Source organism: Artemia franciscana, chromosome 1 (genome assembly GCF_032884065.1).
Source record: "Artemia franciscana chromosome 1, ASM3288406v1, whole genome shotgun sequence".
NCBI classification, from domain to species: Eukaryota; Metazoa; Arthropoda; class Branchiopoda; order Anostraca; family Artemiidae; genus Artemia; species Artemia franciscana.
The window spans coordinates 3,917,379-3,941,979 of NC_088863.1; the positions used below are offsets into that span (position 1 = coordinate 3,917,379).

The following is a 24,601-nucleotide window of genomic DNA, read 5'->3' on the forward strand; positions in this document are numbered from 1 at the left end:
GCTCTGAGAAAATGTAGAATTATTTTGTTGAAAATGTAGTATTATTTGTTGGAAATGGTAGATAACTCATACTTTAATTGAAAATTTGCCATTTTTAGGAGCTTAAAAAGTGCTTAAATTTGAATTTTTTTTTTTGGTAGAAGCAATTATTATATTTGTAGAGAACATAAAAAAGGCATAAAGCAGTTTGTTTGCTTTATTGGTAAGTTGATTATATGAACTGTCATAATTTTTTGAAAATTTGTCATTTTTAAGAGCTTAAAAAGTGCTTAAATCTGAATTTAATGTAGAAGCAATTATTATATTCATAAAGAGCACAAAAAAGACATCAAGTGGTATATTCACTATGTACAAAAGTCAGTTATATGGTTTGCTATACATTTACCAATTTGATTTTGGTCACTTCTCAATTTCTTTGAAAAGTTGTAGACAAGCATAATATGCTTTGTCTTGCTCTCTTTTTTTGAGTAGGCTACTATTTTAGTGGCTAGCCTTTAGAAGGAAACACTGGTTAATGAAGACTAGGTTTTAGGCTTACTTTGAAAATCCAAAATAGTCTACTTAGGGTAAGATACCTATTACTTGGTCAGGTAATCTACTCTTTTAAGTGCTAAATCATCATATAATTTCTAATCATAGCCTACTATCTAGAAAGTGGACTGTTTCACTGTAGAATGTGTCAAATTTCTCTTTTCAAGTATGTGACTAGTTTGAATATTTTAACTATATACAGTACTCACAATTTCAAATGTAGCCTACTGATAGACATCATTGGAGCCTAACCTTTAATACATGATCTTAAAGTTATATCAGCATATTTTAATCATCGACATATTCAACCATGGGTAGGTTTATTCTAGATAAAAGAGTATTTTGAAACAGAATAAATGTATTTAAATAGGCTAGGGTTTAGAGGCAACTTCTGTTGTTGCTGGTTTTCAGTCTTCCCTTGGCTGTACATTTTGGAAATGCAAATCCTATTATTCTAGTAGGATTTTAAGCTATATTTTGGGTTTTTTGTGGCACTTAGTATTAATCAAGTGACATATACAATCACAAATTCTGTTCATCTGTAGAACATGTCTATAGTTTGGGCTTTTTAGTCTTCCTTTGGCTGTTAATTTTGAAAACGTAATTCCTATTCTTTTAACAGGATTTTAAGCTATATTCTGGGTTTTTTTTTAATTTAGAAAATTGATTTGCAAATGCTTGAAATCTTATAAATTAGGATTGAGCAATTGTGCGAGGCTCATGCTTCCCTTGTGCCTCATTTTAGCCAAAAGTGTCTTTCTCATGTGACAACAGTATAAGACCAGTGCCTTTGCAGAATGAAGGGGTGGAGATAGGGACTTAGTGTCTTTATATTGGATCATTGAGGCTCTGAACCACTCCTGGGAGTTTTTTCACATGACATAACAGTTTTCCAAGAAATATAAGTCACTTCTGGAATTTAATCATTTTCAAATATAGCCTTAGGCTATATATGCATTTCCTGGTTTTGTTGGTTTATATTTCTTATAGCTGCTTTAATAATTTTTTCATAATGTCAATTGAAAAAGAATTCAGCAAAATTGTGTTATCTGTCAGGCTATATGAAGGTATTGAAGATGGGATAGGGATCCAGTTAAACTTGAATTGATTTTCAGAATTACTTAGAAGCAATTCTTAATATAATTAAATTTTATGAAAGTAGTTCATTAAAAAAAAATTATTGTATAAAGAGGATATAAATTTCACTGTTTAATATTTGTTGGCTTGCTTTCTAATTTCTGTGTTATATCAAATTATTGGTCAAGGTCAATATATGTCTGTCCTAGACTGATTCTCTGGACAATCTTCATAGTTTAAACATAGACTTTGTGCTGGCCTAAAGGGTATACTAACCCTTCCTTTTCTCCTGAGGACTGTCTTCATGGATTAGAAGAAATGTTGTGTATGTAATTTTTGGCACTAAGGGAAGTTGCTGAGCGGTTCATACAGGACTGGATATGAGTAGAAAATAGTCCTGAATGATGTTTTGAAATATCAACCCCAAACCCTTAAGTTAAAGGCTTTTGGAGTCTAATAATGATTTCCTTTCAGAAAAAACGGGTATTGTCAGTTTCAGGTCCAAAATTTTTGCTGATTATAAATGATCTATGAAATCAGTGATAAAAAAGTACTGGAGTCTTCCAAATGTTTGTAGGGTTAAGAGATTTAATTATATTGACAGATTATGGCCAGAGTTTAATATTAACAAATGTCCTCCTTCAACCTTTTGCTGGCTTTAAAAGAGTAGTTTGAAATTTTCAACTACGAACCCATTCATAAAATATTATTTTTCAATGTGTTCAGTTATTTTACTTTCAATCTAGAAGTTTCTAAAAACCTAATGTCTTTTTAATCGATTTTAAAGATTATTTTTTCTGAGTGGTGAAATTTTCAAGTTGTTTTTTTTTTTTTTTTTTTTTTGTTACAAGGGGTGGACATTTGAAATTTTAAGCACATTTTTGTAGCACTATGTGATTGTTGTGAGCACTATGTGATTGTAGTTATCTATGAAGTCTAAATCATCAAATATATATCAAGAAACTACATCGAAAACCAATTATATTATTGAAAAACAAATGGTTGCATTGTCAATGAATCAAGTTTTGTCAATGGTAAAACCAAACAAAAGAAAATTGCTGAAGCTTAATTTAGTGTTTTAATTTGTTGAGATAAAGAAAAGCATCAAGATTAAGAATTAGGTAAATTTTAAATGTAATTACAGTTCATTACATTCCTTAATTTTTGCTATTTGATTACATTGGTGACACCTAAGGTTTAGACAAATTTAAAAATAAGACAATAGTTTGGTCCCATTTAACGAGTAATGCTCTAGAGAAATGTTAAAAATATACTTTTTAAATTAACTTGACATTTTTTGAAAATATTATATGTTGCTTATTTTATTATTCTAATATATTGGAACTTTTGCATCATTAGGCTAGCTGTTAATGGTTGTGTTTTTTAATCTCCTATTCTTTTGTTTTTGGCAAAGAAAATAGTGGCATTAAGGAATTCTGTAAATTACAATTAAATTTTTATCTTCACCATTCTTAACTCTTCTAAAAGGGAGCCACTTACCATTCAAGCCATTAAAGAGAAATTGTTTCATGCTTCTTACTTGCTTTTACCATGTCTGGAAGAAAAGCTAAACTTGTTCTCAAGTGTTCTTGCTCTTAAGAACTCAGGGATTAGTTTGATTAGAAGGAATCAAAGATAATCATTTAAGTCAATATTAAAGTTTGTTGGATGCTACAAGCTGGGACCTGGTCAAACATACCTGGAATTGTTTTATTGAAGAAAATTAAGATTCATTTTGATTGCAATTATTTGTACTAATTTGGAAAATTGTCTTATTCAATTGAGGTAATGCCCAGCTGTTTCCTGAACTTTTTATTCAAATTTCAGCTAGCTAGAAAGTACAATTGGCTTTAAATTCTATTGGTTTCACTGCAAAAAGCAATTATTTGTACTAATTTGGAAAATTGCCTTATTCACTTGAGGTAGTGCCCAGCTGTTTCCTGAAATTTTTATTCAAATTTCAGCTAATTAGAAAGTACAATTGGCTTTAAATTCTATTGGTTTCACTACAAGAAGTTATCTGAAACTACAAGTTCAGTTTCGTTTGGATAAGTTACAAGTTCAGTTGTTATCAGTTCTGAATATCAGTTCTGATTCTGAATATCAAACATATGTACAAGTAAAACCTTTAAAATTTGCATCAATGTGAGTGAAATGTTGGTTGTTCATTTCATGTTGGAACAAAGTCTTGATGACTGTGAGTTGAAACGATTTTGATATGAAGATTCTACAGTACCATATTGGTTTTGTTGCAGGTGCTACTTCAAGACAGACGCTTAGCAGAAGCTTAACCCCTTTTAGTTTTTTTAAAAGTTTAATTTTAATAGGTCATTCTGGCTAGTACTACTAGACACAATTTTTCTTTACTTAATAAAGTTTTGGCTTTAATGGCATTTCTCACTTTAAGTGCCAGAATGATTCCTTATTGTAAAGGTAATATGGTAGTGCTGGAATGATTTTTCATTAAATAAAGGTAGTATGGCAAAGTGCCAGAATTATATCTTGATATAATAAAGGTAGTATTGAATTAAAAGAATCTTAATTTGCCAATCTTGGGGCATGGTAGAGTCCTGGCCTGTATGATGCTCATGCTGGAGGTCATGGATGGACTCCAGATGCAACCTCGTCACAAATCATCTGGTGCCATATCTTCTGGTGTGCTGACTTGGATTCCCAAGGTGAGTTTAAAAGGGAATCAAATTAAGGCGAGGATTCTTATTGGCTCAAAATGAAAAATAGTACTATCTTCCAATTACAGACTATTCTCCAACGGTAAATTGTAATATTTTTGAAATTCACATGTTGACTTAAAAATTTTATTTCAGTGGATCAAGTTCCTGATTTTTATCTTTTGTACTTGTATTATAATTTATTAAAATTTGGTTTTTCCAGTTTTGTGTTGACATGTTCAAATAATTAAATTTATCTTTGAAACTAATGTGTGAACTCATATCAATTAATTGGTCAGGTTAGCTTTCTAGCTTGTCTAATTAAGACACTTGTTAGCAGGGAAAATCAGCTTGCTTTAAATTAGGGACTTCCAAATTCAACAAATATAAGTTCCCACAGCTATTTTTGAACATTAAATTGTATGATGGTACCAATTATGCGCCTCTAATGTGTCAAATCGAAGTTTAAACATTTTGAAATTTATTTCACTAAAAATGTACCCGTGGAAGGTATATTTTTGATTTGGATAGTCTTATTGTTTGCTTGAGAGCAAACTGCTTGTTTGGCGTTTTTTATTTTGGTTTAATGCTCTTGTGATTTTATAAGTATTGTCCATGTAATATTTCAAGCTTTGAATTATTGTCTATTTGTATCTACTAATATGAGTTAAGAGTAATAACTTCAATTGTCTCTAAGGTTAGAAGTCTAATTAGAAGCTTATCACAGCATTCTTAGTCATTGAGTTTTTTTTTCGTGTATGTAGATTCTAATATCTTCCTTGTTATCTAAATATGCTGGACTGACTTGGTCCTTTGATTCTAGCATACCTGATTTCTCTACTTGGTCCTGATATCTAGCATTCCCTTGAACTATTATGTTAGTTGTTTTGTTCAATTTTACCAATTTTTCTTTTAATTACCAAATTGGTTCAATTAGTTCTTTGGTCAGTAATTTAGTGTTGTAAAAAAAATTGTGTAGATAACTAATGGTACAATCCAGAAACAATATGTTGGTCGATTGGAGACTGCTCAGCCCCTCTAAGCCTGATATTTCTTTATTCAAAGTGTTTGATTTGACTGTTAAGATTCAATATATTTTTTTAATTACTTTTCTTGTTTGCAACTTAATATGCTTGGGCATTTCTAATCTTTGTTGTTTTATATTAGAAAAATGGAAAAGAATAATTCTGTGAAAGTTTCTGATGACCTACAACTGAGTTCTTGGGAAAATTATTCTTTAATCAACTTTTTGAAAATTGGTCTTCACAAAAGTGTATTTTTATTCTTATATTTAAAATTCTATATCCTTCTTATCTTTTCTTGAAAAAAAATCCTCTTCTACTGATTATATATAATTTTATGCTCTTTTGTTGTCCTGATTTTTAATTTCACTTATAGAGCAGCATGAAGGCGAAAAAAATTCCCACTTGGTTGGCAAGGACGAAGAGAAGAAATTATTTGTTGGCGCCTTAAGCTGGGAAACAACCGAGAAGGATTTGAGAGAGCATTTCTCAAAATATGGTGAAATTGAAGGAATTAACATCAAAGTTGACCCTGTTACTGGCAGATCTCGAGGTTTCGCTTTCATTAATTTCAAGACCCCTAATGCGCTAGACGATGCCATTAAAGCTGGTGAACACGTGATCAACAGCAAAAAAGTTGACGTCAAGAAAGCTAAAGCTCGCACCGGCAAAATATTCGTTGGTGGTCTAGTACCTGAAATCAGTGATGACGATATTAAAGCTTATTTTGGACAGTTTGGCAATATTGTTGAAGTTGAATTGCCATTTGATAAGACCAAGAATCAAAGAAAAGCTTTCTGCTTCATCACTTTTGATGATGAAAAAGTTGCTAATGAATTGGTTAAGAAACCAAAACAAACCATTAAAGACAAAGAGGTTGATGTTAAGAAAGCAACCCCCAAAGAGGCTATGATGATGCCACCAATGAGAGGTGGCCGAGGTGGACCCCGTGGTATGCTCCGTGGCATGCGTGGAGGTGCTGGCATGGGTCGGGGAGGAGCATGGGGAGCACCAGGTAGTTTTGGTTATGGTGGGGGCTATGGCGGATATGGCGGTGGATATGGTTATGACGCGTATGGAGGAGCCGGTTATGACTATTATGGCAGTGGATACGGAGGTGGCTATGGTAGTGGCTATGAAGGATATGGCTACAATGGTGGATATGGGGGCTACAGCGGTCCTGCTCGAGGCGGAAAAGCAAGGGGTACACGGGGAGGCCAAAGGCATGCACCATATTAGTGTTTTCCACTTGTAAAATTGAAATTATAAACTATATTATGATATTGTCAAATAATTGGCAACTGTCCTTTTTGTATCAGAAGTCATTAAAAAGACCGTTTTCTAAAGTTAGTACTATTTTATGGTATCTACTCCTAGGTTTCATTTTGAATTGGTTTTTACTGTAAAGATTATTAATCACATACATCAGACCTCATCGTGGAGGTTGAATGCGAAGTGTAAACCACTCACGTCTAAACAGGTTGCATCCCTGTGATAAAGAGTATATTTATGAGTGGAGCAATAAAAATGTGTAGATTAAAAAAGATGGGTTTGATCTTTCCGTTTTCAGTGCATTTCCAAAGAAAATTTACATTTATTTTATTCACGTTATTATATCTTGGTTGCCTTTGGATCTGGAATGAAGACCTTGAATTGTATCAGTGAGAGGATGGAAGACTTAAGCTAAATCTATAAGAAAAAGACAATGTAAGCCACTTCACATATTTGAAAGATCTGATTTTTTATAATTTAGGAACATTTAAAAATTAATTTCTTTATAAAGCCTAACTTTGCAAAAATTATTAGGAATCTCAAACCCAGAATATCAATTTCTAAAGGTTAAGTTTTATCAGTTTTATGAAATCACTAATGACAATAAAATTGAACCCCAATTATATGTTGTGTTTCGGTCAATAGATACTGTAATGGTTAGTTAATTGACTCAAATCACAAAATATATCAATTCTATATTTTGAGAAGAGTTAACTACACATATTTTGTCAAGTTTGTCATTTTCGTAAGAGTATCTAATTGGTTATAACTAACGGTAGTATTTGGTGTTCTTCCTAAATACAAATAAACACGCACCCGTGATTTGTCTTCTGGCAAAAAATACGTAATTCCACATTTTTGTAGATTGGACCTTGAAATTTTTTCTAAAGGGTTCTCTGATACGCTGAATGCGATGGTGCGATTTTCGTTAAGATCCTATGACTTTTAAGGGGTGTTACCCCCTATTTTCCAAAATAAGGCAAATTTTCTCAGGCTCGTAACTTTTGATGACAAAGACTAAATTTGATGAAACTTATATATTAAAAATCAGCATAAAAATCCGATTCTTTTGATATATCTTTTAGCATCGAAATTCCATTTTTTAGAGTTTCGTTTACTATCGAGCCGGGTCGCTCCTTACTACAGTTCGTTACCACGAACTGTTTGATATACTATTACAGACAATGTCGTAACGAGGATTATTTTTTTTTTTTGGGGGGGGGGGTTACAAAAAATATAAATTTGTTTATATGCAACTCTGTTACGTTTTTGTGACTCAAACACTTCGGGCGGAGGGGGTTCCAATCCTATTAGCTAGTTCTATCTGCTATTTTTAAAATGGTTTTATTCAAATTCAACTAATATTTGTTTATGGTCAAATATTGAATAGCCTCTGTAAAAAAGATTTCATAAATGTATAAACAAAATACTTAAGTTTTGTTTCCTTCGTAAAATTTGAAGTATATATCTCACTAAGGTATAATATAATAATTATTATGTGATTTTCTATATAATAATATTAAAGGTGAACCTTTGAAAAAAAATATTTCCATACTGAATGTATCTGGAAACACCAAAAAAATCAGCTCTATGGAGAAGAAGAGGGAACTGCATGACACGGAGCAAAGCTGTGAACAGAATGGAGGATGAGTACAGGTAGACGTGGTAGATAGGCAGCTGTATGGGATCATGTAGCTTTCTGTTGATCTGACTTATCAATAATCAGCGCCGTATCAAGGATTATTTTTTTTTGTGGGTGGCTATTGTTTTCGGTATTAATTTGCTTTTAAATATTTTGATACGTTTCTCCGAGCTGGACAAACATTTCCGGGGGAAACTCCTTCCCTCGTGGTTACGGCCTTAATGCCACATCTCTGCGAGGAATGACGTATTAGTCGATGTTTATGTACTTTTTTCACATTGTAGAAATCAAACTCATAGAAAACCAGATTGTTGGGCAAAAGCTGACAAATTTCTAGGGGTATGCTGTTGATAAAATAAGGGTGAAGAGGGGATGATGCTGCTGAGAAATATCTGAGAGTTGGCCATCTATTTGTATTTTTAGGTGGTAGGAGTACTACTCGAGAAATTCTCCCACATGCGAAACTGAGCAGCAAAAAGAAAGAAATAAAAATAATAAAGAAAAGGGATTTCTGAAAATTTTTATCCATTTGTCAAAATATACGCACAATGCATGGTGTAGAATATCGTCCTACGAATGGCTACTTCCCATTGGAGCCAACGTTAGCCCTGGGGATTGTACATCAGTTTATACCTCCGCTATCCCCTCGTCTATCGCTTAGAACAAATTCTGTATTTAGGCGAAGGCTGAATGAGAGCTGGGATGTTTGGCATGTACACTTTTGAGTTATCTCACTCCCTCCCTAGCCACAAAACAATCGGAGAATCCCGTTGTAGGAGATTAAGGGCTTTTTTTAAGTTTTCGTAATTTGGCCATTGCTTACACGTAGTATTTGCAATGGGAAAATATATACATTTTTCGTGGAGGAGATTTCTGCAGGGAGAGGTCTTTTACGCGAATATTCTGTGGGGGGGGGGAAGAATATACGAAGGACAAAAACAATTCAGGGTAATTCTTCTTTAAAATGTTCTCCTTACTGAAATATCCCCCGCAAAACTCCTTGGAAAATATTTTTGTTCCCAATAACTAATTTTATCTGTAAGCACTGGACAAATAAAAAAAAAACTTAGAAAGGTACTTAAACTCCTACAAGGGGATTCTCTTGACTATTTTAGTTGGGAAGGGTTGGAGATACCTCATAGATTGTATTTTAGTGCTAAAACACCCTCATTGAGCCGTCAGATAAATTCAGGATTAATTCTAAGAGAACGACGAGAGGAGGGTGAAGGTACAAATTGATGTATTATCTCCGCGACCGCAACCCAGGACTTGGTGGAAGAAGAAAAAATGTGAAATCGATCTTTCATTTTTCTTGATTTATGGAATGGTTTTACGCTGTTACTACAAAAGTAAAATCCTAAAATGAGCAGAATATGTTCCGTATCGAAGGGGGACTGTCCCTCATCTCCATATCATGGACGCAGAAACTTTGGAAGGTGTTCATGCGCAATGCTCGTGCTGAGAACTAGTAATTGACACCAGTGTACAACCTTGCTATCAAGAATGCGTCTCTAGGCGTACATAAGAAGGCTTCATTTCCCAAAAAGCCCATATTTTACTGAACTTTTTGGTAGCCCTGGCTTAGAAGGGTTGCAATGAAAGTGCATTTTTTTACTTGACTGGTGTGCAACAAACAAAGGAAATTCATTTCAGGTCATGAAGGGACAAAAATATCCTGTGCCATGCAGCGGTTCCAATTGCAGTGGGGAGGATAACTTTTGCCCCTTTCTCTTATTTCTTTGCCTCCTCGTAAATAAAAAAATTTGTATATTAGTTGAAAACTGCTTTATTTAGCATTTTCATCGGGAGTTTTTTTTTATCGAACCCATGCAGTCCTGGCTTTGAAAGGTGTCAATGAAAAGGCATTTTCGCCTGAAAAATAAAATTATTTAGGCAGGGGCAGGTATAGGAGGGTAAAAGGGGACATCACGCCGGGGAGTGAAAGCAAGCTTAGGAGCTATTGTCTATAATAAAGAGCAACAAGGGTTCAATGTTATGCTCTGTTTTTTTCCAAAGGCAATATATGGAAGGAGTAGTCGTTTGAACTTAGGAAGGGCTAATTTGATTCAAGTTTTTGTGTCTTTTAAGAGTCACAAGTTATCAAAGGGAAACCAATCAACCACGCCCTCTTTATCCCAAATGTTTCTGACTAAGATTTTGACATAGCGAGTTTTTATGGCACTTGATATTACCAAGTGACAAAGCAATCGCAAATTCTGTCGGTCCCGGTTTTGCTACTTTCGGCACTTCCAGGTAAGCTAGGACGATGAAATTTGGCAGACGTATCAGGGACCGGACCAGATTAAATTAGAAATAGTCGTTTTCCCGATTTGACCATCTTGGGGGGGGGGGCGTTAATTCGAAAAAATTGAAGTATTTTTAACTCGCGAATAGTTGATCAGATCTTAATGAAAGTTGATGTTTGGAAGGATATCATGTCTCAAAGCTGTTATTTTAGATCCCGACCGGATCTGGTGACATTGGAGGGAGTTCGGAGGGGGAAACCTAAAATCTTGGAAAATAAGAGTGGAGGGATCGGGATGAAACTTGATGGGAAAAATAAGCACAAGTCCTAGATACATGATTGACATAACCGGAACGGAACCGCTCTCTGGGGTAGTTGGGGGGGGGATTAATTCTGAAAAATTAGAAACAATGAGGTATTTTTAACTTACGAACGGGTGATCGGATCTCAATGGAATTTGATATTTAGAAGGATATCGTGTCTCAGAGCTCTGATTTTAAATCCCAACCGGATCTGGTAACATTGGGGAGGGGAGTTGGGAGGGGGAAACCTAAAACTTGGAATACACTGAGTGGAGGGATCGGGATGAACCTTGGTTGGAAAAATAAACCCAAGTCCTAGATACATGATTGACATAACCGGAACGGATCCACTCTCTTTGGGGTAGTTGGGGGGGGGTTAATTCTGAAAAATGAGGTATTTTTAACTTACGAACGGGTGATCGGATCTCAATGGAATTTGATATTTAGAAGGATATCGTGTCTCAGAGCTCTTACTTTAAATCCCGACCGGATCTGGTGATTTGGGGTGAGGGAACCTAAAATCATGGAAAACGCAGAGATTGGAGGGATCGGGATGAAACGTGGTGGGAAGAATAAGCAGAAGTCTTAGATACGTGATTTACATAATTGGAATGGATCTGCTTTATTGGGGGGGGGGGGGTTAATTCTGAAAAATAAGAAAAAATGACGTATTTTTATCTTGCGAAGGAGTGATCGATCTTCGTGAAACTTCATATTTAGGAGGACCTCGTAACTCAGATCTCTTATTTTAAATCTCAACCGGATCAAGCGTAATCGGGGGGGGGGGGCGGAAATCTTAGAAAATACTTAAAGCGGTGAGATCTGGATGAGAAGAAAAGAAACCTGTCTAAGATACGTGACTGACATAACCGGATCTGCTCTCTGGTGGATTGGGGAGGGGGTTAATTTTGAAAATTTAGTTATTTGTAACTTACGAAAGGGTGATCACATCTTAATTTTAAATTCCGACCAGATCCTTTGACATTGGGGGGAGTTGGAGGGTGAAACCGGAATTCTTGGAAAACGTGAAAATGGGGTATTTTTATCTTACGAATAGGTGATCGGATTTTAATGAAATTTGATATTTAGATGGAAGTCATGTCTCAGAGCTCTTATTTCAAATCCCGACCAGTTCTTTTGACATTGGGGGGAATTGGAGGGGGAAATCTTGGAAAACACTTGGAGTGTAGGAATCGGGATGAAGCTTGGTGGATAGAATAAACAAATGTCCTTGATACGTGATTGACGTAACCGTACTGGATCACTCTCTTTGGGGGAGGGGTTCAGTGATTTGGCGAGTTTGGTGCTTCTGGACGTGCTAGGACGATGAAAATTGGTAGGCGTGTCAGGGAGCTGCACAATTTGACTTGGTAAATTTGTTTTCCCAGATTCGACCATCTGGGGGGCTTAAGGGTGAGGATAAATTAGGTATTTATAACTTACGAGTGGGTAATCGGATCTTAATGCATTTTGATATTAGAAGGACATCGTGACTCAGAGCTCTTATTTAAAATCCTGACCGGCATTAAGCCTCTTATTTTCCTTTTTAAATCAATCTATTGATTCTTAGAATTTTGTTAGAGCTCATACCATATGATCTCTTGGATCTTAGCTTTTCTTGCCTCGTCACAAGTGCCATATAAGCTCTTAGCTCTTGCTTTTTTAATAAACCAAAAGTTAAATAACTACGTCTGTAGTTCACACCCTTGTCCTCGATGCAATAGTGTAAGCTGTGTCGGTTTCCTATTGTTAGTATACGTTTTTGCAAGAAAAGAAGTCTTGTTCGAATCTGGGTCTCAAAAAAGCTTCTATATTAAGGTGTCAAATCTAAGGAAATGTTGAGAGGGATGCCAAAGGATCAAAGCACACTTACCCTTATCGGTTGTGAAAAAGAAATATTGGCAACATATAAGAAACGGCTAACGGAATTAAGCTGAAACTTAACAATGAACGTTGAAAGGAGATTCGAGCCTCCCCCAACTTTTTATGTGCCCATCAATGGTCGAAATTTTACAACAGTCATTTTGCAAAAACTGAACATAATGCCTAATAGCTTTACGTCCAGAGATGCCATGCCCACCGTAGTCCCGGGGCAAGAATTACAAATTATGCAATCTTTCTTTTGTTCATTTGAAGGATTTATCATATAAAAATGGAAAAGTTTTATTGAGGGTGTATCTGAAAAGGTCAAGGATGTTGTGGTGAAATTTCGATGAATGTTGAGGGGTATCTTAGGCTAAATAAAACGACACTGTGTATCCAGTATCCTATATTAAAAAGGTAGTTCTTCAATATCTTGAAGAATGCAAAGCAAAAGCAAACTTTCGCATGCAAACCGATTAGGGTTCGCGTAGCGCAGGTGCCGATCTCCTGATTCTCCGCCCTCGGCCGGGGTGCAATGCGTGGTTGGGGGCAAGTCATCCGACGCTTTCCCGTGCTTTTCCCTAGATTTCTCTAGGTACCCATTTGAAGCTGGATAAACTTTTGGCTTGTCTTACGGGGAAACGCCACTAACCCTCGTCCTAAAACCAAACGGTCGGCACCACCGAGATTCGAACCAGCGACCCTTCGCTCGTGAGTTCGGCGCGTTAACCACTCGGCCACGGACGGACAAATTTAGCCATTGAAGAATGGCTAAGGTTGAAATTTTCGGGAGGTTTTTAAGGGGATGTTTTAAAGTGTTTGGAGGGCTGTCAGCTCCTTCCCATGTCCTCTTTATCTGCCCCCTCTCCAAAAAATTATTAAAAAAAATATATTTAGCCATCTTGTTTAGAATTAATATGCCTACGTGTATGACAATATGTTGTTTTTTTCCTCAGAGGTCCTTTATATGGAAGGGGTAGTCGCTTGAGTTTTAGTGTCTTATTAAGAGTCACGAGTGATTGAAGGGCAACCAATCACCCCTCGCCCTTTTTATCCCAAACGTATCTGACCAAAATTTTGACAGAGCTAGTTTTTCTTTATAAACCAAAAGTCATATAACTGTACGTCTGGGATTCACACCCTAGTCCTCGAGGCAATTGTGCAGATTTTCCACTGTTAACGTAAATTTTTTGCAAGAAAAGAGGGCTTGTTCAAATCTTGGTCTCCAAAACACTTTATTGTATTAAGGTGTAAAATGTAAGAAAATGTTGAGAGGGATGCAAAGGACCAAAACATGCTTACCGTTATTGGTAGTGAAAAAGAAATATTAGCAATATCTAATGAACGGCTAAGGGTATTGAGTTGAAACTTACAAAGAATGTTGAAAGAGATTCGAGCCTCTCCCACCCCTCCCCCCTTTACCTTATTTGTGCCCATCAATGGTCAAAACTTTGTTGTAGTCATTTTTTTCAAACTAGACAAAAAGGTCTAATAGCTTTGCATCCAGGGATGCCATGCCTACCATAGTCCCGAGGCAAGGGTTGCAAATTATGCAATTTTTCTGTTGTTCATTTGCAGGATGTACCTGGGAAAATGGAGAAGTTTTTATTGCGGGTGTATCTAAAAAGGCCAAGTGTGCTTTGGTGGAACTTCGGAGAATGTTGAGGGGTATCTTAGACTAAATCAAACGGTTCTGTGTGAATCCAGTATATCAAAAAGGTGGCTTTGCAATATCGCAACGGCTGAGGATATTAAGTCGAAACTTTCAGTACGTTTTTAGGGGGATGTTTTCAAGTGTTTGGAGGGCTGCCAGCCCCTTCCCATGTCCTCTTTATCTCCCCCTTCTCCAAAAACGTTCTAAAAAAATTTATATAGCCTTATCTTGTTCAAAATGACTATATTTATGGGGATGACAACCCTCCACATCGTAAGTGTTAGTTCTGCAATCCCCTTCCCTTTTGCTATTTACTCCCTCCTATCCACATTGATTATTTGAAAATAAATGGAAGGTCTAGTAGCTTTGCCTCTGAGGATGCAATGCGCCCCCCCCCCCCCAGCTCAAAGGGTAAGGATTATAAATTATGCAATTTACCTTTTTTAATTGCAGTACTTATTGTTAGAAATAAGGTAATGTTTGATTCTGAGTATGTTCGAAAATATCTGTATTAAGGTGAATCTCCAGGGAAATTGGAAGGGTATATTTAATTAAATAAAAAAACTACCAAGTGCATCCAGTTTTTTTGAAAAAGGGTTATCTACAATATCTCCAGAACGGCTAAGGGTATCAAGTTCAACATTACAGGGGATGATGAAAAATGGTTGGAGGGCAACTAGTAACCTATGTTATTTTTGCTGTAGTCTCCCCAAAGCTATCTGATCAAAGTTTTTGAATAGCCCTCTTGTCAAAATAGTCGAAAAGTTCAACATGCTTCTTGGGATGGAAAAACACCCTAAAGGCCCTGGGGCAAGTGTACTATGTTATATAAGTTGCCCATTGTTTATATAAGGTTAGGCATTGGGAAAAGGGCGTATGTTTGATCCTAAGTCTACAAAAAGGCTGAAGATATTAAGGTAAAACCTTAAGAAAATGCGGGCTGGAATGTCAAATAAAATAAAAGCTCGGTATATGCCTGAGGACTGTATAATGGTAATATCCTAATAATTCCTAAGTTAGAACCTTAAAATCATGTTGAAAGGGAATAAAGAGCAACCAGCCCTCATGCCTTTTTAGATGCTCCGCTTTACGCTAATAAAAATCTTACAACGTCATTTTATTTGAAGTAGACACAAGGTCTAATAGCTATACATTCGGGGTGCCATCCCGCCCACAGCCCCCGGGGCAAGAACTGTGAATTGTTCTATTTTCAACAAACAGGATTTGTCTTTGAGGAAGGGTAAATATTTGATCCTGGATGTGTCCGAAAAGAATAAGATATTGAGGTGAAATTTTGGGGAATAGGGGGAGGGGTGTATGTTAAGCTATTCAAAAGAAACTACTTGTATCCAAGTTTTCCAAAAATTGTATCTGCAATACCTTAGCAATCGGTAAGGGTATTAACTTGAAAATTCCAGTGAAAGTGCCATTAAAATTTAAAAATATACAAGTAAATACTTTGAGTAATAACTAGAAAATCATTACAGGACCAAAGCATTTTAAGATTTTTTTTTGGCTTTGCTTCCTTTAGATTTTCCAAATTACAGATAGCAGTTTTTTCTTGTAATGACTTACAAGAGTCTCTGGTTTTCTAGCTGAAAAAAGTTCAGTTAGAATTTGCTTTTGTTTTTCTAGAAGCTTCCATCATTCTCCTTCACTTTTTCTTCAGCTCACTCTGGTTCTCTAAGCGACATTATTTTTTTTGTAGTCTTTATTTTGACTGACTCATGGGGAGAGTACTTAACTTCTGAATAAAGTAGCCTGCCCACGTCCTACTCGCTATGACACCATTTGCAAAAACAAAGTTTGAGCACGAGACTTGCACTCGAACCATTCTACTTTGTAGTCTAGTTACAGGTGCTGCTTCTGTTGCGGCTACTACTAAGGCTGAGGATATTTTAGGGTGAACGTGTCAGGAAGTGTTAAGGGGGAGTTGAGCTTGGTCAAAAAATACTATATGCACACAGATAATCAAAATGACGTATCAACAATATCTTAGAAACGGGTTAGATTGTAAGGCTGAAACTTGAGGGGGATGTTTAAACTCACCTAAGGACGATTTGTGCAAACCGCTGCGAGGCATAATTACTGAGCCTTGATGTTCCCCCTAGATGTGGCATTATTTTGTAAACATTTTTATATTTTTATCGGCTATCCTCATCAAAGCTGCTTTTTTTCCTCCAAAGCCTACAAAGAAACAATTTTTAAGTTTGCGTCAGTTAGACATTTTACCCCTTTTTCTGTTGAAACCACACTATAAAACTAACAAACCTCGCCCATTATTTATTTCTTATTGTCTCCTTTCCAGCACTTTCCAGAAAAGCGCTCAACACTACCATTTTCCGTCCCATTTTTTTTTGTACATGGGACCAAATTGGGGGAGGGACATGATAAAAAGTGCCATCTAAATTTTTCAGTTCGATAATTTTTACTATCTAGTGACAATAACTAGTAGGGCACTAATTTCTAAGATTATTTTTTTCTATTTGCAGCTGAAAGGTTAAATAGTGACGAACAGTAAAACTTAAATTAAAAGTCAGAAATGACCTGCGTTAGCAGGGGAGGGGCGGGGATAATTGTAAAAAAAAGTATGATAATTATTTGACTTAGAAGTTCAAGAAATTTCAAGGCTTAGAGTTTCAGGATTGTTGAGCCCAAATTTCCCCCTTCCCTGTTTTCGTCCCTAAACAAATCCAAGCTTATTTATCTTTTTATTTTAAGGGTCAGTTTTGTTTATCTTTTATTTACCAGTCTGTTTCATGCCTCATCAACTGAATATTACTTTAACAAAATTCAAATTCCTTTACGTTCGAAAATGTTAAAAGCTTAGAATTGAGGCTATTGAGAAGGAAAAATTTCAACAAAAAAATTCTTGCTTCACAATATGCAGAAAAATTTTGATTAATAAATTTTTGAACACATCTACTAAATATTAACCACCCCACCCCTCAAAAGTGCAAACGTATAGCTCAAATACTATATTTTCCATTTCTTGATTTCATCAGTAGTGATTCAATCTAAGGCTAAGTAAGTTGAAACAAGAGTGACGCATGGCAAAATGCATGAAAATTATAAATTTTGGCTATATGTTTGCATATTAGGTAGTGTTAGAAATATAGAGGTTGGCTAAAATTGTATCTTTCAAGTTATAAGATTCTTTACTGAATATACAAAAAGGGTTTTTCTTGAAAATTATCCTTCAAAACAATTTCTTTCTAAATCCAAGGGGGGAAATAATCGACGGTGAGCAGCCCGTTCTAGAATTTACGTCATCGATACCTGAATATAACCTTTTCTATTAATGAAAGTTAACTCATTTTTATCGGCTAGACTATTTTTGTAGTTAGTATATTTCTCACTAGCAACTGTCCATAAAGCCAAATAAAAAACTGTTGGTTATAACCTTAGATTATATCCAAGTATTAAGTTCGGTTTGGATATGAAACGTTTAAACCGGAAGGAAATAAAAAAAAATCCGACAAAGAGAAAATGTTGATAAAAATGTTTCTTGGATCTAGTGAAATAATGAATTTATTAGACCTATCTAGCTAAATAATGTTAAAAATATTTTTCAACAAAACAAACAGCGGTATCAGATAACTACTGATGTTAAGATTTTTGGTTGTCTTTTTTAAGATTAGGATTACAAGAAAAGGGTGGACCTCAAAGTGCCTCTTCCCCCCATAATTTTGATAAAAATTTTCCCATTTTATCGATTCTTATTTTAAAATAACATCTTATGGTCTTTACCTATGCTTTCCAAAATAATACTTACCTATGTTTTGTACATCTATACAACTATATTTCTTACTCTGTTGCTGTTGAATGTATGACCGAACAAAAACAAAAATGATGTAACCCGTAACGTGTATTTGTTTTCTTAGTATCAGAGGAGAAAAATCGATTAATGAAAATGTTATGTGTTATGATACTAACAATGCTAATTTGTGTAATTTTACATCCTTTTCAGGAAATGCTTGTAAAAAAAACGGAAGAAGTCCTTTTTTTTCTCGGGGATGCAGATTGCTAATGAGCAAGCGGATTTCTTGAACGTTAAGTTAAAAAAAGGCAAATTTTTTAGCAACAAGTGTAGAAAAAGAACTTCTTTTCATAAAAAGTATTGAAAACTTCTGCGCTTTTTCCCGAAGAGAAAAAAACCAAAAGTCTCGTCAGGTTAATGATACATAACTAAAATACACGGGACAGAATTTTCTAGCCAAACCTTTGTTGGCAAACTTTTTTTTTTGGTTTTCTTAAACGAAGACAGAGTACTTCCTCTTATCAAAACCGGCTATATTTTGGGTAAAAATCGTACAAAAGACAAATGCTGAATAAGCATACAGCTAATCAGTGAGAAATTTACATAAACAATCACACTCATTGCCATTTCAGATAGGGATTTTCATTTGGAATATTTTTTACGAGTTTTCATAATGCACGGTGAGTATGGCATTACAGATAGAGATTTTCATTTGGAATATTTTTTTGAGTTTTCATCATGCATGGCGAGTGCTTGTAACGTTTTTGCTTTTGAGTCTTTTCTGGGCAATAAGCCGTCTGGTTAAACCAAGTGGTCAGTCCAGGCTGCACAAAAATATTATTCCTTTTCTTACAGGCTAAAACATTTAACTGTTTTGTCAAATTCCAAGTCACATGAAGTCCTTAGTGTGCCTCCCATCTTCCCTGGACGATCAATCGTGTGATTTCTATCTTTTTTTTGTAGCCTATGTTTTTCCTTTTCAGTAAAAGGTGGTCTGATTTCCTATTATTCAAATTGTCAACAACGTGGAGTGGAATCTACACACACTGGAACGTATTTAAATTCGTGACATCATTAATTAAGGGTAGTCTAGTGGCTGGGGACCAAATCATCATGTATCACGAGAACTTGATGACACCCATTGTAAAACACTTACCAACGAATCTCTTGATCTCTTCTGGAGTAATGCAGATTCTTTTATGAATGGAATACAAGTTTATGTAGTTCGTGCATCTCTTATCAATTTTAAGAAAAATAATTAGCATAGTAAATAGTCGGGTCAAGGTCTTCGTCTTCATCAAAGGCTTAGACTACTTTAAGAGCGTTCCAATTTTCATTGTAGGTCTGAAAGGGCTTCTTATAGTAAGCGATGTTCCTTTTCTGTTTTTGCCCGTCCATGCTTTCTTTGACAGGAGCTTTTGTTTGACATCTACATTGTGTATCTTTTTAACGACATGAAGACAACTTCTTGAGCCCGCTAAATGTCCCGAAGATTGGTCTTTGTTGGTTTATCCAACAAAATTGGCAGTCATTCGGAGAATTTAGACAAGCGCCATAGATTCATACTTACGGAGTTAGAAAATTTCAACTCTTACTTTTTGTCCCATCTGACATGATTAATCCGAGAAAAATCCCCAAAATTATGTTTATGCCTGGACTAAAATGAAATAAAATATGTTATGCAAGACAGACCTGTGCAAAACTACAGATGTCCCCACGGAAGGGCTACAGGCTACCTAGCGGTGAAATTGAGAAGATGAGGTGCTCAGATGAGAACATTCATGCGTGAAGGGGGGTTAAGATTGCTGCTGGTGTAAAAACATTACCTGAACGTAATCGGATTAACCGATGCTTATTCACTACTAGAGTTTCTACGCAAGCCTTGCAGTCTATTGCTGCATCAAAGTTTGATCTCTGAGTCTTTTATTATCAAGCTAAGATCAAACTTGCTGCACCACTACAGGACCAGAAAATATATTATATTGCTTTTATTCTAATTTCAAATAATTAGAGATGGGCGATACTCTATATCAGTGGTCGGCAAAGTGCGACTTCAGAGCAGCATGTGGCTATTTGGCTCCTTAATGAGCCAAATAGCTTCAGAGACTTCAGAGCAGAGCATGTGGCTCTGGCACAAATATCCCCGTAAGGTACAATTATGTTTTTATTAAAAAAAAACTATTAAGAAAATAATTGCATACTTGTTTGTAAATTACAATTCTTCCATAAATCGAGAACATGCATAAGCTTTTTGTTTAAGTTAAAAGATTTTAAAAGCAAAGCAGATATTTTGAAAAGAATTAAAGAGTTACAAGTGTCTTCCTAAACCACTAAAAATACAACGTTGAAAATGTGTTCGTATATAAACAAATAGCATAATATGGATGATCTGAAATTGGTTGCGACTTTGTCAATAGCAGTTGAAAAATCTTATGACATAAATTATACAGCACAAGTTTCCCTTTTTATAAGATTTATGTCTCGTTTAGGTCCCAAAAAAGAAATTTTTGGATTATTACCAATCATAGGTCAGACGTGTAACATGATATCGCAAGTGCTGTAATTGAATACAGAGTGACCCAAAAAGATCCGTACCCATATTTTATTTGATGAAAAATCCATTTTTTTTTTACAAATATCCTTTATGTTGCAGGACGTGAAAGATGAACCTAAGGATGAGCGTTTGCAGCTATAGTTGCCCCAAAAATGTCTTGGACCAATCAGCAGGAGATGTTCTCCCTGGAGACCTATTTTGCGATAAAATCATATCAGAGTGTATAAATTCAGTTTCGAAAACTTCCACTGTCGCAAATTTCCACCAAAATCACGATTGTTAGTTGGGTTACGAAATTCAGTGAGCATGGGACGGTAGTGGACTTATTTTTTAAAGCCACAGGGGAACTTATTCAGGCAGGAAAGAGAGTGCAAGGAAAGAAAAAAAAACATTGTTGTAGTGAGGGACTACTCTGTCCAATTAAACGTGAGAACACGCCACAGTGACTCCCTTGTCATTCCGAGTTCTTGGCTGTGTCTACGTACTGATTTTCTAGGGCTGCGTCCTACTGAGTCCCTTGCTGGAGCAATTTTTTCTTCTGTCCTTGCAATCCTTGCATGTCCTTGCACTCCTTTGTGTTTCCGAGTTCTTGGCTGCGTCTATGCGCTGATTTCCTAAGGTTGCATCCCACTGAATCCCTCACTGCAGCAATATTAATATGTTTTTCCAGCCTGAATAAGTTCCCCCTGTGGCCTTAGAACATAGGTCCACAACTGTTTTGGAGACATTCGTCCAAAAATAGGTCGCAAAATAAGTTGAGACAGTTGAAAAGTTTTCGAAACTGAATTTGTACACTCTGGTATGATTTTGTCACAAAATAGGTCTCCAGGGAGAATATCTTCTGCTGATTGGTCCAAGACATGTTTGGGGCAACTATAGCCACAAACGATCATCCAAAGGTTCACCTTTCATGTCCTGCAACAGAAAGAATATTTGGTAAAAAATGGATTTTTTTATCGAATAAAATATGGGTACGAATCTTTTTGGGTCACCCTGTATATAGATAAACATCATATTCCCCTCGATGAATTCTGTTGATTTCAACAGATGGGACCAAAGTATGATCGGCGTAAGAAAAAGGGTTTGTTGCTATTTAAAAGAAAAAAATTAATCACGAGATACTTGTTTACCATTCGTCACGAAGAGCTTTATGCGCAAGCGTTCCCGGAAGAAATTTATGAATTTATAGAATTACTGATTACAACTATAATTTTCATTTTAACAAAAGCGTTCATTTTCAATTTAACAACAAAAAGACTTTTTATTTGAAATAGAGTGAGAATTTTAAAGTATGAAAAGGACAGCTTTTCAAGAATGGACATAATCAAGAGTAAACGGAGGAGTCGTCTAAATGATGAGAACTTGGAATCATGCCATAAATTAAAAACAACAACATACAGACTTGACTGACTAAAACTTTACAAGGAAACGCAAGCATATTAATAGCATTAGTACATATTTATTAAGCTTTAAAATTATGTTTTATTTAATGTACTACTTATTTAGTGCAAAATATGTTTACTAAACCAGCAGATTTGTCACCATATTCTCGAAAATTGTTGTAAAAATTGTTGGCTCTTTGGCTAATAGGTTTGCCGACCACTGCTCTAGGTGGCGTAAAATTCTTGCTGAGAAGCTTTTCACTGTGATGGATAATAGATTTATTTGAAAAAAAAAAACAAATCAATGATCTTAGACCCTAAACAGTGTGCTAGGAAGGTGTTTCCTAGCTCTGATTTCAAATCGTTTCCTATTACTAAGCTTGCCTTCTTATTGTAATTTTAAAAATTCTTTAATTTTGGTTAGAGTCCGCTTTCCTCTACCCCAGGTTTCTAAAACACCTTATGAATTGAGTTTGTGCCTAAGCTATTTTTGAGTTTTATTTTAAAAGCTAAAATGTATTTTTTCCAAATGCTTCAGAACACTCATTGGGTCTTATGCATCCTGCAGATATATTTCCGAAAATTTTACTTTTATAAAACAACTTTATTAAAGGTCAACGGCTCTTTGGAGAAGAAGGAATAGTTAAAACCCTGCAAAAGACTTTCCCAGAATACAATTAAACTCTAGAATATTCCTGAAAGCCTTATTCACTTAATGTGATTGCTGTTTAAAACAGCAAAAACCCCCCAATCTTTAATTTTATCTTGTATTCACGCAAATCTCCGTTTGTATTTGGAGACACTGACACATATTTTTGTTTTGTTTCTTATTCGGCTTACATGTGTATTAGGATCTTTTCTTTTGTGTGGCTTTTCACTATTTTGGAAAATAGTGGCATTAGGAAAACGAACCTTTCAGGAATAAACTCAAAACCTAAATTATTTCTCGGGAAAAGTTTTTTGGCTGTATTTTCAACTCCTCTCCTATTTCCAAGGCTTAGAAAATTGTATTAAAGAAAGGTCGATACACTTCTCAACTTTTGAAAAAAAATACACGTATTTATTCTTTAGGCTGGAGTCTATCCATTGACTCTAATCCTACTTTCATATATGAAATGTTCGCAAGACTTATATAATGAGGGTGATAGTTTTGGTGTATGATAAAATTCAGTTTGCTGCCAGTTACTAGATGTGAATACCAATATCCTAATTGGTTAGTTTATATAGACACATTCGGTGCGCTAAAAGTTTATTCCCGCCAATATCTTCGGGTGATTTTCGCGCTTTTCCGGCAATACTGAACATAGTGCTAGCCTCCTGCTTTTTCATCATTTAACTTCCTGAAAACGGTTTCATCTTTGTTCAGATAAAATTTCTGCTGGTTATTCAATTTATAACAAAATGGAGAATCTTAATAACCAATATCAACAAGATCAACCAATGGAAGAAGTATCGAATGGTCAAGAACACACAGAAGGTAAAATAATTTATGTCTACACTGTGGTAATCTACTGACTTCTCTATAGCTCTTATATATAGCCTCTGTTGTTTACTAATTTCTAAGACAATTCAACATTTCCAAGTTGAATAAATTTTCTCTAATTGTAAAGTATTAAGGTTAAGGGTATTAATTGTCGTATAAATTAATTGGCTGCTGGTTCTTTTTTAAGTAGGCTAGTCTAGGCTATATGCATTTGGTCATTCTTTTTGTTATTTCACTAATCTCTATGACCACTCAAGACTGTTTAAGTCAAATAAATACTTTCTGATTGTTAAAGTGTTAAATTTAGACTGTAGCAGATCCTGGATTTAAGAAGAAAGGGGTGGCTTGTTGCAAAAAAATTCCCTTATAAATTACCTTAAATTGCACATGCTAGAAATAGGATGATCCTGCAGTTGTTGGTTAGTGAAGATAATGAGCTGACAGATTGAGTGATTCTCAAACCAAACACCAGGGCCTGTTTTGCTGTTGCTTATCTAGGCATATTCTACAGATGAAGGATGACAGGTTGTCCTCTTTCACCAACTGTCTAGGGTAAATTTTTGCAGTTCATATTATTGACTTGCAAATAAAGTAAACATACCACCCAATGCCTTTTTTATGTTCTTTACAAATATAATAATTGCTGTTATAACTAATTCAAATTTAAGCACTTTTTGACCTAACTATAAAAAATTTGGGCACTGAGAAAACATTGTATTTTTTGTCAAAAATGTAAGAAAGCAGCAAAATAAAAATTTATTTATCCAACTTAATTGGGTAAATTTGTAGCAAACCGTATAACTAGCTTTCATATAAAGTGAATATACCACTTGATGCCTTCTTTTATGCTCTTTACATATATAATAATTGCTTCTACCAGAAATTCAGATTTAAGCACTTTTTATCTAAACTAACCTTGTTATAAATAATTTTAGCACTGAGAAAATGTTGCATTAATTTTTCAATGGAAAAGATGGTGCTGAGAAAACATAGTATTATTTTAAAGAAAATGAGGAATAAGTCATACTCTAATTGAAAATTTTGAAAGAGCTGAAAAAGTGCTTAAATTTGAATTTCCAGTAGAAGTGATTATTATATTTGTAAAGAGCATAAAAAAGGCATCAATTAGTATATTCACTTTATAT

General features: G+C 35.2%; 1 protein-coding gene across 1 annotated transcript in view; it reads left to right on the forward strand.

Annotated features, from left to right (window-relative positions):
• The window catches only part of LOC136033695 (uncharacterized), a 41,426-nt gene that overhangs the window by 1,981 nt on the left and 14,844 nt on the right, over window positions 1-24,601 (forward strand). Inside the window, exons 2-4 of the mRNA XM_065714545.1 lie at window positions 5,676-6,537; window positions 19,021-19,219; window positions 23,318-23,450. Of these exons, the coding sequence (XP_065570617.1) occupies window positions 5,676-6,537; window positions 19,021-19,219; window positions 23,318-23,450 (1,194 nt within the window). The remainder of the gene's footprint in view (window positions 1-5,675; window positions 6,538-19,020; window positions 19,220-23,317; window positions 23,451-24,601) is intronic.